At 39.7% G+C, this 15,609-nt stretch overlaps 1 protein-coding gene across 3 annotated transcripts in view; it reads right to left on the bottom strand.

Moving 5' to 3' along the window:
* The window catches only part of ptprnb (protein tyrosine phosphatase receptor type Nb), a 102,339-nt gene extending 87,800 nt beyond the window's left edge, over positions 1-14,539 (bottom strand). For 2 of the 3 annotated variants that reach the window (XM_075477333.1, XM_075477334.1), the window contains exon 1: positions 14,308-14,539. In XM_075477333.1, coding sequence (XP_075333448.1) covers positions 14,308-14,389 — 82 coding nt within the window. In that variant the 5' untranslated portion in view covers positions 14,390-14,539. The remainder of the gene's footprint in view (positions 1-14,307) is intronic. The other variant, XM_075477335.1, reaches the window with a different exon arrangement.
* Between the last annotated feature and the right edge of the window lie 1,070 nt (positions 14,540-15,609).

The raw sequence follows: 15,609 nt of genomic DNA, 5'->3' as shown, positions 1-15,609 counted from the left end.
GGTTTTGCCATTGTTTTTTCCCTCACCCAGTTCATTAGTTTCACTCACGTCACCTGTTTTCATTGTCCCCAGCTGCACTCATTCACAATCACCCAGTTCACCATTTAGTTCCCAGGCTCCCCTGCCACATCAAGCTACGCCTTCCAAGTTAAGTGTTCTTCATGTTATACCAAGTAATGTTCTATGTTTATGGAAGTTTTTCTGTGCCGTCAGAGTTTGAATACGAATTTCTAATATTGAATTTTTACAGCATCAAAATCAGACTTTGAAAAAAAAAAAAGTCTAAAAACAAAATTCAGTGGAAGAAAATTAAACATCTAAAAATTCAATGGAAAAAAAATCAACTTAAAAAAAATTGAATTTTTAGATGTTGAATTTTTTTTACACTGATTTTTGTTTTTAGAAATTTATTTATTTATTTATTTTTTTCCACTGTTGGTTTTTCAAAGTCTGATTTTGATGCTGTAAAAATTCAATATTAGAAATTCGTATTCAAACCCTGATGGCACAGAAAACCTTCCATACTTGTTTTGTTTTTCCTTAGTCATGTTTTATTTTCCACAGTTTAGTCTTTTGTCATCCGGCCTTTTGTTTAACTTTGTTTTTGTGAATAAAACCCAGTTCTTTTTTTTGCCTTACACCAACAAGCAGGAGAAAAGTCCGTGCCCCTAACTTTCTACTCTTTGTTTTGTTTGGTTAGGTTCAGGCATTGGAATCTAACTGGTTAGGGTTAGATAAACCACATGGCATTAAATAGATTTTCTCACATCTACTTCTGTTGTTGCAGACATGAAAGAAACCTTCTGAAAAACCGTAATACAAACTTGTTTTTGGCTGTTTTGATAGCAAACACAGATCGACGCTGCTGGCAGGACGAATTTAACAGACGCAAACATGCAGAAGTTGGCACAGATCACTGCTTTACATGCTTTATTTCTCATAGAAACGCTTAACAAACAAAGGAACATGACTGAAAATGAGTGAAAAAGCATCTTACGTCCAAAGAAAGTCTTTCAGAAAGCCTGGAGAACTATTGATGAACACCACTTTAAAAGGTTAGCAGAAAGTGTGGCTGCGTGGAGGAAAAGCTAAAGAACTGAGGTGTGCAGCCCGATGAGATGAGGAAGCCCCGAGGACAACGCTGATAGCGGCACTGCGTTGCTAAGAGCCTGCGGATGGAAACGTGTGCCGGTGGGTGTCACAGTTGACCTTTTCTCAGGCTGCTGGGAGGTTGTAAACGGCAGCAGAGGAGACGTCGGCTGCTCTCTGATGTTTATCTAAGCCGGTCTGAGCTGACGTTCATTAAAGATTCCTGTAATCCTGCATATCATCCACTCCTCCTGTTGGAACTGAAGAGCTTCTCCTGCAGTAAACAGCTGCACAAACAAACTAAGCTGCGTCTGCACCGGCTGGACTTTATTCTAATCGTCATCCCGGCTCGTGCAGTCGCAGTTTCATCGAGCGAGCTGTAGTTTGATCTGTAGTTTGACCCATTTTCACTCGTTTAAACTGCGGTTTCCTTTTCTTAGTGGATGAATATTTAGATTCCTGGAACATCTCCGGTTGCAGGGCTGATAAAAGGCCTCGAACTGAGAATATCAATGTTAAAGCTGCCAGAGGGAAGTTGGACTCATGCAAAGCAGAACGGATGCTGCAGATTCCTCACCCCCCCCCCCCCCCCCAGCAGTTCGTTCATTACGTTTCTTTTCTCATGTGTCTATGCTTGAAATCTGCACCGTATCTTTTTCTTTATTGATTTTTTTCTTTTAATTAACAAACAACCACATACAAAAACAAAGCAACAAAAACAAAAGAAGGCACGTTAACAGACATATTCATCAAGAAAAACAGTAAGTAGATACAAAATCTGGAAATTAACATTAGTGAAGAAAGTAAAAAGAATAACATGAGCAGAAGAAGAAAAAAAAAGAAAATAAGTTATACAATCTCCAACAAACCCCCTCCCTCCAAAAACTCCATAAACGAATCCCAGATCTTAACAAATCTGTTACATTTCTCCATGGCTATACAGTGTGAGAGTACTTCAGCCCACATTTGCTTACTTGGCCTATACATAGATCTCCATGAGAGAGCGATTTCATGTTTTGCTTCAAGCATACAATATATAACCAGTGGTTTCTCTTACTTACTGAGTGTACAATTTTCTGGGAAAAGTCCCAGTATACAAAGATCAGGGCACAGTGGAAGATGTGTAGGGATAATGGAACATTCCCAAAGACGATGAAATAGAGTCCCTTTATGTGTACCACATGTAACACGTAGATCAGGTGTGTTAGGATCAATACGATGTTGTACTACTGGAGTAATATATGTTCTCATCAGCCATTTGTATTGAAGTAACTTAAACCGTGTATTTATCGTTTGAACTTGGCTTTGTAAGCATACATGCTTCCATTCTTCATCATTATTTCTTATTTAAAGGGACACTATGTAATATATTAAGTCATTTATTAGCTCAAATCAACATATTCATTCATAAGTTAGTCCTCATTGGTGTAAAATTATCTCTGTCAACAATCTCACTTATCCTCCTGAGTGAAGAATAACTTGTCTGTATCTACATAGAGCGGGCAAGCTCTATGGAGGCTGCCATGTGCCGAGAGGGACATAAAGCACTTCGAATCGCGATTTCCCCAACGCCAGGCCTGCAAGCGGAAATGACGTCATTTTGACTTCACGTTTAGACGGTGGTAAATGATGGTCTTATGATATTATTTTTTAACCTCTTACTACACCCAGCGGGGTTGGGGTGTGGGGGAATGGTAATTATATGCATATATATATGTATATGTGTCTAACACCGTAAGAATGCTCAGCCTAAACAGCATGGTCTGCTAGGTCGGGTAGCTAAGGAGCTAACTCCTAGCAAAATAATGTGTATACATCACTTCAACCCGGTCCCGTTAAAGCGATGACCTAGCGTCATTTCCACCATGACATCCAGCCCAATACCCCATCAGAAGCATCTTTAGCAATGGTCAACACTGGTCAAGATAGGGCTATCCACCGAATGGCTTATTACTGGCACTAATGGTAAATAGATTTTATCTCGTAAATGATCCCACTAATAATGCATTGATTGTTACCAAACTTCTGCCGTAGTACACATAGGCTCTTAACTCACAAAACGAGGCATTAGAAAGTTTGTAAGTTTACCGGGAGTTTATTTAAAAGAACACTTTCCAGACAGCAACAGTGCTGCTAACGCTAACGTTGCGTTGACGTCACTTCTGGTAACTCCCGGAATATGACTAATTGCATTGCTTGCACACCAAAGGCAACTTATGTTATCTGACATGTTATCTGTCATCTGTATTTATAGTGTTATTGTCTTTTTGTTTGTATGGACCTTGAGTCTGAAGCCATAGCTTCTTGAATCTTGACACATGCCGCCCGCCGCGAGGCGCTAGAGAGCAAATTCATTCGACTCATTCGCAAAATAAAATTGCACCACTAGATGGGGGAAGAAATTACATAATGTCCCTTTAAGATCTAGACACCAGGCATGTCTTTTATCATCTGAGGACTCTATTGATTTTGCAATGATACTGTGATAGAATGGAGAAATGAGTCCAGGTCTACCACAACAGTTCCAAGCTATCATTTCAATAGTGTTCAGGGAAGGCATTTAAGGAGTTTTGAGTTTGTTTTATGAAATGTCTAATCTGCAAGTCACCGTATCTTTGAACTTATCTGGACTGTTGCTTGTTTTTAAATGCATTTAAATTATTTTATTTGTTTCTCTTTATATTCTTTAATGTATTTTTAATGCTTCTTACACTCCCTGCTGCAATGCTTTTATTTTATGTAAAGCACTTTGAATTGTTCTGTACATGAAATGTGCTACAAATGAATTTGATTTGATTTGATTTCTCCTGATGTGAGATGTCACAACCCAGACGTGATGAGGGTGAAAACATCTTTGTTTCCACGAAGAGTCGGAGAACAAAAGGGACGGAGACCTGGGACGGTCAGACCAGGTATGGTCTCCATGGCGACGCAAAGAAGCAGCGGAGGACTTTCCGTCAAACAAGGAAGCTGAGACCCTGCTAAACATAGAGTGGAGAGATTCTCCGTCCATTCTTCCTTGTATTCGCCGTGCCTCCAGCCAAACTCCACACGATGACTAATCTCTGCTCTGTCCTCGATCCGACGCCCACGCAGCGTCTCCATCCCTGCCTGCTCTCTGTGGAACGTCTCAGCCTCTTCACGCTTTCAACACACGAAATCACCGACTAATCAGGACGAATTTCAGTGAAATTAAGTCTGTAATGAGCAGACACACTGTGGAAATGATTTATGACACAAACATGGACTGGGCAGACATAATTGGTCATTAATCTGGTGATAATTTTCCACCATTAATGTTCAGCGTATGGACGGTTAGAAAACAGAAGAATAAGAAACCCTCACAGTGGAGAACCCATCCAGAGGATAACCTGAAAATATACTTCTTTCTCGCTGAAATGCTGATGGACTGATGAGAGAATTATTACATCATAAACACAACTAACAATGTAAGTTTTTAATAGGGCTGGACGCGTTAAAGCGTTAATTATTTAACGTCGATAAATATTTTATCGTGCATTAACGCATATTTATTATTTTTTTAATTTAAAAATTAAAACAAAAAATTTTTTTGAGGGCTTTTGTGCCTTTAATGGAAAGTTCAGAGAGACAGGAAACAGGGGGCCGAGAGAGGGGGAACGACACGCAGTACAGGGCCGTCCGATGCAGGACTGGAACCAGCTGCAGCAAGGACTACAGCCTCTGTACATGGGGCGCCTGCTCAACCCACTACGCCACGGACCACCCCTGATTTATTATTTATTTTATTATTCTAAAAGTCTGTTGCTCACAGGCTTTTATTTTGTAAAAGTCTGTTGCTCACAGGCTTTTATTTTGTAAAAGTCTGCTGCTGTCTGCTGTGGAACCGGAAAAGAAAGTAATCGGCGGATCCACCAAACATGGAGAAGGGTACGGAACTTTTACTCGGCCATTTTCATGTTAAAGTTCTTCCAGACGGCGGAGTCGACAGAACCAAAGTCATCTGTAAACACTGCCAAGTTGAATTGTCTTCTCAGCGTAGTAGTTCCAGTCTAAAATATCACTTAAAGGCAAAACACACAACTGATAGCAGCAAGTCATTCAAGGAAACAGACAGTGGAGCGAGGCTTCTACATAAAAACTACAGAAAGATGCTGATGTTAAAAGTGTGTTTGCACAACAAATGTTATGGCACTTTCATTCATATGGCAGCACATTTAAAATAAAGCTAAATGCTAAAAGCTATACGCTACTTTTGGATTCATTTTTGGATTCTGCGTACAAATGCGATTAATCGTGATTAATCAGGGAAATCATGCGATTAATTAGATTAAACATTTTAATCGTTGCCCAGCCCTAATTTTTAAGCCAAAACAATTGAACTTTTTTGCACTACAAGCCTCCAAATGGGAGGATCACCATCCAACGGTTCCACTGACTCCCAAAGCAAAATGGGAGCAGTTGTTTAAATGAAAAGTAGAAGTTACTCTTCTCTTCAAATCTGTCCAATTTCCACATTTTTGGACACCAGGAACACGAATGTCTCACTGATGTTTGGAAAGGCTTGTGCTGCTGTTGGTGGAATAAAAACAGGCCTTTTCGTGAATAACAGGAGTTCAAGCAACAAGTTCTCCAACCAAAATCACCAAATAGATAGTGTAGTGACTATTTGTCTATGAAAATAATAGAAAAAACTTTTGACTTAAAGGTGACCAAACTAAAATTAAACATAACTCAAAGAGTCACTTGACGCACTTCAGGGTTTCTGGTTTACGCAGAACAAAAAGGTCCAAAACGTCAAAAATATAGTTCATCGTGGATTTATTCCAATTTTGCAGGCAAAACCAAACATGGCAGCTTCCCAGGATCCCTTCCTGCCTTTCCTGCTCTGATTACAGCACTTTCTGCCTGCTTGCCTTACCTGTTCACCCACCGATTGACTGACGACTGTCAACTGGTAAAAAACCATGTGACCACCCAAGTACGCCCAGAGCTCCCTAAAAACCCAAGTATCTATGTGTGAAACGCCCATTTCCCAAACAAAAACTTAATTACATTAATTACTAACCAATTTATCTTAAACAACTAAAATTAAACAAAAATAAACTAATTATCAACCAAAAACTAAGCAAATAATATAAAATAAATCTAAATTCTAAGACTTAACTAAAAATAGAGAAATAGCTCCTACAGATAGTTTGTTCAAACCCTTAAATATGATCAAAATGGTTTGGGGGGAGGTGAAACATCATCACCTGGTTGGAGTTGGAACACATCATGGTTCACACTAAAATACATTCTTTTTACGATGCCAGCATCACCTCAATGGATGCCATTTGGATTCTTTATGATGAATTTGAATCTGTGGCTATGACAGAGCAGTTTTAGTCAGAGAGTTTTGCGCCATGTAAACTTCTACTACATGGAAAGTCAGATGAAATGCTGCTGTTACCGTCGGCATGGCAACCTTTACAGGGGAAGCAGAGCATAGTCATGGTGGATCTACCTAAATTTACCTGGATCTGCCTGGTAGAGACAGCCAACTATGTCCAACTGAATTCCAGTCAAATCCAACTTCGCCCGCATCCAGTTGGACTGGTTAAGGCTGGCGTTGGGGACCAGAGATGGAGGTTAGGGGGTGTGGCTTTCAAAGTAACATAACTGGACAGTCCAACTCCACCTCCACCTCCACACAGGTTGGAGTGGGAGGCTACGAACTGGACCTTATTGTACAGAAGGTTTCTACACCTTTGCTCTAGTCTCTTATTTGTCCACCCTTAGCATCGAAGTTCACAGCAAACACGTTTCACCAGAGCCTGTCATCCTTTTCTCATTATCTAACAACATTACCGATGCCTAAAGTTTCCATAAGCCTGGAACACGCAGCTCAGACGTGTTTAAAATCACTTTGCAGACGTTTCTCTCACACACTGCTGCTCCATCCCACTTCCCAAACACAAAAATGTTTTAATGTTTTTACCAGAAATAACCAGTTATTTTCACTTCTAACTGAATCCAATCAATCATAAACATAACTAAATAACCCAAGAAGGCATTAAATCCCCTTTTTGAAAGGGGTGGTCTTGCTTTAATAGCAGTTTGTTCCACCATGATGGAACCACAGATGAGAACAGTCTAGAATGAGACTGCTTTATGTGTGTGTGGGGGGGGGGGGGGGGGGCCTGAGGCTGTGTTCCAAACCGCATACTTCTCCTACTACTCCTACTAACTTTTTGAGTTAGTATGCGAGTTTGACTAAGTGAGAAGTTCCCGGATGCATACTAGATTCTCTGAAATGTTGGGTATGCATCATGAGGTTACTACTCATACTCAAACTACCCAAGATGCAACGTAACGTGACGTCGCCGATCGTCATTTCCTGTCAAAACGGCAGTTTCAAGCTAGCTACAACGAGGGTGGGTTCACTTCCTGTTTTCAAAACAAAAGCACCAATTGTATGGTAATGGCTTTCCCTATGATAAAAGGCAACGGGTATTTTATTTTGTGAAAATAACAGGAAGTGCGTTGCTCACTGCGGCTAGCTTTAGTAGCGCCGAATTCGTGGGAACAAAATGGTAAACAGCCGGTATTTTGTCAGGTTTTCAACACGTTGGGGATCTAAACGACTACTTTCTCACCTGAAAATGTTTCAAATGTTGCTAAAGTTTACAGAGTTTAGAGCTTAAGGGAAATCAGCTTCAGGCCGGCTGATTTCGGCTCGGGCAGGAGCCAAATGCATTGTGGGTAAACGCTCTGGATACTGTCTGATCGATGAGTATGCAGTATGGAAGTATGTAGTATGCAGTATGTAGTATGGAAGTATGTAGTATGCAGTATGTAGTGTGCAGTATGTAGTGTGTAGTATGCAGTATGTAGTATGTAGTATGCAGTATGCAGTATGTAGTATGTAGTATGCAGTATGTAGTGTGTAGTATGCAGTATGTAGTATGCAGTATGTAGTATGTAGTATGCAGTATGTAGTATGTAGTATGCAGTATGCAGTATGTAGTATGCAGTATGTAGTATGCAGTATGTAGTATGCAGTATGCAGTATGTAGTATGCAGTATGTAGTATGTAGTATGCAGTATGTAGTATGCAGTATACAGTATGTAGTATGTAGTATGCAGTATGTAGTATGTAGTATGCAGTATGCAGTATGTAGTATGCAGTATGTAGTATGTAGTATGCAGTATGTAGTATGCAGTATGTAGTATGCAGTATGCAGTATGTAGTATGTAGTATGCAGTTTGTAGTATGCAGTATGCAGTATGTAGTATGCAGTATGTAGTATGCAGTATGCAGTATGTAGTATGCAGTATGCAGTATGCAGTATGTAGTATGCAGTATGTAGTATGCAGTATGCAGTATGTAGTATGCAGTATGCAGTATGTAGTATGCAGTATGCAGTATGTAGTATGCAGTATGTAGTATGTAGTATGCAGTATGTAGTATGCAGTATGCAGTATGCAGTATGCAGTATGTAGTATGCAGTATGCAGTATGCAGTATGTAGTATGCAGTATGTAGTATGCAGTATGCAGTATGTAGTATGCAGTATGTAGTATGCAGTATGCAGTATGCAGTATGTAGTATGCAGTATGCAGTATGTAGTATGCAGTATGTAGTATGCAGTATGCAGTATGCAGTATGTAGTATGCAGTATGTAGTATGTAGTATGCAGTATGTAGTGTGTAGTATGCAGTATGTAGTATGTAGTATGCAGTATGTAGTATGCAGTATGTAGTATGCAGTATGCAGTATGTAGTATGTAGTATGTAGTATGCAGTTTGTAGTATGCAGTATGCAGTATGTAGTATGCAGTATGTAGTATGCAGTATGCAGTATGTAGTATGCAGTATGCAGTATGCAGTATGTAGTATGCAGTATGTAGTATGCAGTATGCAGTATGTAGTATGCAGTATGTAGTATGTAGTATGCAGTATGCAGTATGCAGTATGTAGTATGCAGTATGCAGTATGCAGTATGTAGTATGCAGTATGTAGTATGCAGTATGTAGTATGCAGTATGCAGTATGTAGTATGCAGTATGCAGTATGCAGTATGCAGTATGCGGTTTCGAACACAGCCTGAGTTTAGGTAGTTGGCTGCAGACCCAGAAGCCATTTTATAAGCAGCATTAGTTTGATTCAGGCAGTCATGGGGGGCATTAGGTCGTCAGTGAGTAATGGGAGAGCACCACAAATAAACATTAAATGTTGTGTCACGCGCATTATTACACTCTCATGATCTTCTGGTTTTGTAGAGGCCTTAAAAGTTAATCTAACCAAAGTTAAATAACTCGGAAATGTGTAAAGAAAATCTTTATTTCAGCAGTTCGGCCTCCAGCACATATAGATTATCTTTGAGTTATGATTTGATATGATTTGATTTGATTTGAGCAGCATCACAACTGCATCGGAGGTCAAGCTGGAGACACGCTTCTGTTATCTTAAGAAATAAGAACAGGAGGGAAAAACAGCCCCTCCCTCCGTATCAGACACACTGTGATGACGGTAGAGGAATAAAAACAAGAGTGAAGTGAGGCATCAGAGGGCATTGGAGTGGTAGAAATTAAAAGGGAGACAAGGACAGCTTCGTACGTCACTGCCTGCCAACACTTCATCTGGAAAACAGAGTACAATATTTCTAAATTGCCTTTTAACCTCATCATCACCATCACTGGTGTGTCTGTGCTTGGCTTTTATCGGCCATTATCTACCTGCCAGACTGTGGCCTCATGCCGCTCTGACGGGGGTATTTAAGGTGGAATGAGTCCATTTATATGAAGCAAAGTCGAAGCAACAGGATGGCAGCAGCTGGGTCCCACCCTCCACAGCTCAGGCCGACCTTTCAACTCTCACCTTTACACGCTGACATTCACCAGGGCTGTCACTCAGTGCTGCTGCTGCCCCGGAGCTGGAAATATTCCTCACAAAATCCAGCATTTCCTCCTGTTTGTATGTTTAAAAATGCTTTTCAGGTCCGGGCTCAGAGGTTTTCACCTTTCAGGAATAAAAACATTTATTTTAAACATTTATTTTAAATTTAAATTTATTTTAAATTTTTTAATTTAAATTTTTTTTTTAATTATTAATTTAAATTTTTTTTTTTTTATTATTTTAATTTTTTGTTTAAATTCATTTATTTTAAACATTTATTTTAAATTCATTTATTTTAAACATTTGTTTTAAATTTTTTAATTTAAATTTATTTTAAATTCATTTATTTTAAACATTTATTTTACATCTTTAAATTTATTTTAAATTCATTTATTTAAAAAAAAAAATAATTTATTTTATTTTTATTTCATTTTAATATTTTGAAATTACATTTAAAAACATTTCAGGATCTGCTCGGTTGTATTCTTTATCTTCCAAACAGTACGCTGGTCCACACTCTGATCTGTGTGTCCGTAGAACAATAAAGCTTCATCATTTGTATCAGGCAGAAATACAAGGGTTGGACTTCCATTGATATTTCAAACTGCACATTTTTGTCAGTGTTCGAGAGTCCCGATGGTACATAAGTCTGACATATGTGCACTACAGACCTCTTTCTAACCAATCTGTCCATCACATGTGACCTTTCTGACTTCCAAACCGAGCCGCTCGGTGAAGCATGAACAGCTGAAGCCTCAGTGACTGTAAACCTTTGAGCTGTGAAGCGTTTCAGGAGGAACTGTGCCTGAAATCATGGCTGGCATAGCAGAAAAAGAACAAACAAACTAGCTCTGGGTAGCTCAGGGTGGAGGGATGGCCTCAGTTACATTAAAAACAATCTCAGATCACAGTAACTTCAATGACTGCAGAGATAAGCCAATTCAATATCATAAAAATCTGTTCTTTACCCCATAAAAGGTTGAAAAATGGTGCATCTACTGCCCACTTCAAGCTGACAACAAGCAGAGGAAAAGCACTGCTGCCACGAGGAGCACATTACAATCTCCACATCTTAACATAATCGAACATTTCCGCTATGTTTTGGAGCGGGAATGGACCAGACTCAGTGAATAATTCTCTATAATCTCTATAATATAGACCAGTGAGCAGTGCTGACCAACAGGTCATTGGGGTCATCAGGTGGGAACCTCCTTTCATCAGTGTTTCGTCTAGTTGGGCCCACGACACCTCCAGGAGGCTAGAGAGTGACCACTGGCGTCTCAGAGTCACCCCCCTAATGCCAGCCAACACTGCTCCTCACACCACAACCACCATCTTTTCTGCAGGTAAAATTGCAATAATAAGGTGACTTGACTTTGACTTGCCCAAGAAAAAATTACTTGAGACTTGAAAGCTAAGACTTGGGACTTACTTGAGAATTGCACATGTGTGACTTGGTCCCATCTCTGGTCAAAACCACAAGCTTAGATAGCAGCTACAAGCTAAATAAATTAGTCTAAGAAGCCAGTTTTCTCTACAATTTGGGGGAAGAATCTAAAAATACTAAATTATTCCTCATGAGCTCAGCTGTTTATAGAAAGTGCCTCCATGTCACACCTCTGTACGTTCGGATTAAACGTGGACAGTGTCACATAAATACCTGTGAAAACTGTTAGAAGAAGCGTGACCAGTAACCCTCAAGTTAAAAGTTGAGCTTCTCGGATGTGATATCGTTATCGTTCGACTCACTTCAGCAGCTTCTGATGCACGTGTGCATCCATGTATTGTTGCCTGCACCACTCTTTCATTGCACCGTTTTGATAATCAATCATTATAAATCACAGCATTCGGGCTGGTTGTACCATCATTTCCAGCTAAAAACCCGACGTGCATGTGAAATCCTGTCATGTTTAAATGGAATGAGTCCAACGGTCTCAAATAATGAATCATTTTACCCGTTCAAAGCTGCTTCTTTATCAGAACTGACTTCTACCTGAAGATTAATATTATTATTTTTAATTTCGGACAGCTTATCAAACAAAACCATCAACTTGCATTTATCATTTTGATGTTTATATATATCTACACACAGTAATGAATTTCCCTGTAATATAACAGTAAAATACTGGCGTCGCAACTACTGTTATTTATTTTAACAGTATATTACAGTTTTTTGGATTACAGTATATGACTGTAAAATAATTAAAACACCTACCATTATTCTACGGTGGAACTACTGTTATTTATCAAACAGTATAATACTGTTTTTGATGAATAATCAAAATATAATAATATATTTAAAAAATAGTAATATAATATAATAAATATATAATATACATTTAAATATAAATAATCAAAATAATGCTGCAAAAAAATAAAACTGCAAAACAGTGCAACAACTGTTATTTATTTTAACAGTATATTACAGTTTTTTGGATTACAGAACATGACGGTAGGATAACTGTGTTTTAGTAATTTTACAGCGCATCTAACGTAATTTATTTAACAGTATAATAATGTATTTTGGATTTGGACAGCAATTCATTACAAATACTGTTTCATGCTGTTAAATTACAGTTATCTGCTGGTATTGTTAAATGACTGATTTAACTGTTAATTTACATGTGAGGGATGAATATTCAACAGATACTGTTGTAAATCCACCGTAAATATACAGCAAGTCGTTACAGTGTACCCTCATGGAGAAAATTATGGTCAATCACTCAGAAAACACTAAAGCTGCAACAAAAATGTGACTAAACTCCACGTGTTAGTCCCTGTGGAGCTGTCACACAGCCCTGAAACACCATGAGGGGTCCTGAGTGGGCTGCTGGGTGGGTAAGAATGGTAAAATGGGTGGGTAAGAATGGTAAAATGGGTGGGTAAGAATGGTAAAATCCCAGCTTTTCTTTATTTGTTGCCCTCGGTATGCAGCGTGCTGGGATCTGTCCGTGGTGCTGAAACACTGAACCGTGCCCAGAGAAGAGAAGTCGGTGTAATCACAGACGGCGGGGGGACCAGTTATGACTCATAACCAGATGACGTAGGTTCCCACAGATTTCTATGTGCACGGGTTGCACGTTTTTGAAGCAGTTTGTGACATCAGCAAATGTTTTTGTGAAGGTTTGTCATAAATTTGAAAAGAAAATCTGCTTTTCTGTGCTTTGTATTATTACTATTATTATTATTATTATTATTATTATTATTATTATTATTATTATTATTATACAATATATATATATATATATATAAAATATAATTATTAATAATAATAATCCAAATCACAGAAAAGCAGATTTTCTTCTTATTATTGTTATTATTAATAATAATACCCACTGGGCAGATGGATAATGAGACACCGGACCTTTGACTACATCTCTCAGGAAAGCATCTGCTCTCATATTTGCATTTATTAGGATTCATTTAGCACCTTTTCACCGTCTTTTTTGGTTAGTGTCCGTCTTGTCTGATGCATCTGACAGCACATTATGTCATAGCTGCTCTTTTTCACACGTCTTTAATAATTCATGTCTGGTTGTCTCAAATAATCCTCACACACAACGAACTTACTCATATTCTGACACTTTACGACCTGCTTTGAGTTATTCTTACAGCCAATCTTGAACTTTTCGGTGCATTTACCTCCAACACAGTCGTGCTCGTGCTGTTCTGAACTCATTTTTGTCTCTAATTGTGTCACAGACCTGCAGAAGGCCGCTGTAGTTTAAATATATATCAGAGCGACTTCTTTACGTGTGCGTGATGATGCATTCAGTAACAGACAGGCAGCATCTTCTCCTCTCTCTTTGTTGCAAAACAAAATGATTCATGAATTCATCGAGCCGACCCGGTCACAGCGTTTGCGTCAGTGACGCACCGGTTTGGCACTGATGTAAACAGATGAGAAGCAGATCAACGGAGCCGGAAACAGCCCAAAAGTCCTCCCGAGTTCTCTCCAGTTGATGCACAAAACACACATGGGTCCAAGTGAGCGTAAATAAGGCGAATGCGTTCATTTCAGCTTCATTAATCGACTATAATCTAAAATGTTTGAGGGAAAGAGAGTCATTTAGACACATTCTGCTCTGAAATGAAGAGAAACACAAGCAGAATATGAAAGGAAATGTGCAAATTTCCCCATTAAAGGCTGCAGAAATGTTAAAAAGTGGAAGAAAGGGGAGATTCAAAGTGCTGTAAGCTGCAAAGTGGCTGCTGTCGGGGACAGCGGGAGCACAGCAACAGGGGCTGCTCTTCGGGGAAGTCGTGATTTACGCGCCGCGCCGCGCCTCGCAGTTCATTAGAAACGGAGTGCATCCGTCTCCAGCAGCTGTTTATCACATCTAACCCGAGTCTTGTCTTACCGTGTCTGGCGGAGGAGCACAGCCGGCAGGAGGCGGTGAGGAGGAGGAGGCACAGAGCCGCCCAGAGCCGCGGAGACCTCATGATACATCCAACATCCACCGGAGCGAGGAGCGGGGAGCGGAGAGCGGAGAGCCGGCGCTGCTGCTGCTGAGCTGCTGAGCTTCTACCAACTCTCCATGTCTGAGGAGAGGCTGCTGCCGCTGCTGCTGCTGCTGGAGGACTGATGGAGAGGGCGAGTGGGAGGAGAGGGGGGAGGACTGCTGGAAGCAAACACACCACAGGAGGCGCTACATGCAACACGGAGGAAAGCAGACTGAACAACACGGAAAAAACGTCAGAGCAAACATCCTTTAATGCAGGAAAAGTAGCAGAGATGTCCCCTCACTTGAATACAGAAGTATTTTCAGATAAGTTAGAAGTATCAAGACTTCCACTCAGTTACACGTTTCACTGCCTCCTACTGAAAAGGTTTGGAGCATCATGAAGAGGAGAAGGTATGGAAGGTTTTCTGTGCCATCAGTGTGAATATGAATTTCTAATATTGAATTTTTACAGCATCAAAATCAGTCTTTGAATTTGAAAAACCAAAAGTGTAAAAAACAAAAAATCAATTTCTAAAAACAAAATTCAGTGGAAAAAGAACCAGACTCAACATCCGGGTAAGCAGGGAGAAGCAATCGATCCCTGTCTCAATTCATCCAACGGCAGCCAATCAGGTTACGCTCCATTGGACAGATCAGCTCAATAGATATTGAGTAATATCTATTACTCAATTTTACTACAACAAATGGCAAATAAAGTAAACTCACTCACCGAAGCACCATCACCCGCGTTGGTGGACATCAGTGATGCGCGGGCTGACCCGAAGCCAGCGGGCGCCTGCAGTTGCGGGTCATAAAAAAATATTTTTAATGATATTCCGGTTGCAATCGGTCGGGTCGTTTTGTCGTTTGAGATAAACATTAAAAAATAACGTGGTAAACGTTTGTAATTCAAACAGTAAACACAATGTTCTGTTAAATAAATACACTTTATTGGCTGAATAACTTCCGCAGAGATGACGTGTGTGGTCAGAAGGACAGTATAGGTACTATTTTTGGTTGTCTAAAATGAGACACGCGTTCACAGACATACGTTAAAGCTGCGGTCGGCAACTTTTTTTTAGTCATATTAGCTTGAACTGTCATGGGATTCTGGAAGTAGAATATTAAATAGGCTGTTTAGGAAAAATAAGGAAATCTGTAGCTCCCTCTGAAGCCTGTAATCATGCTTGCAAAAACCGAGCGCTCCCGGCTGTTTTT

The sequence above is a fragment of the Odontesthes bonariensis genome, chromosome 11 (genome assembly GCF_027942865.1).
Source record: "Odontesthes bonariensis isolate fOdoBon6 chromosome 11, fOdoBon6.hap1, whole genome shotgun sequence".
NCBI classification, from domain to species: Eukaryota; Metazoa; Chordata; class Actinopteri; order Atheriniformes; family Atherinopsidae; genus Odontesthes; species Odontesthes bonariensis.
The sequence above is the reverse complement of the archived record's forward strand: the minus strand, read 5'-3'. Positions and strand labels throughout refer to the sequence as shown.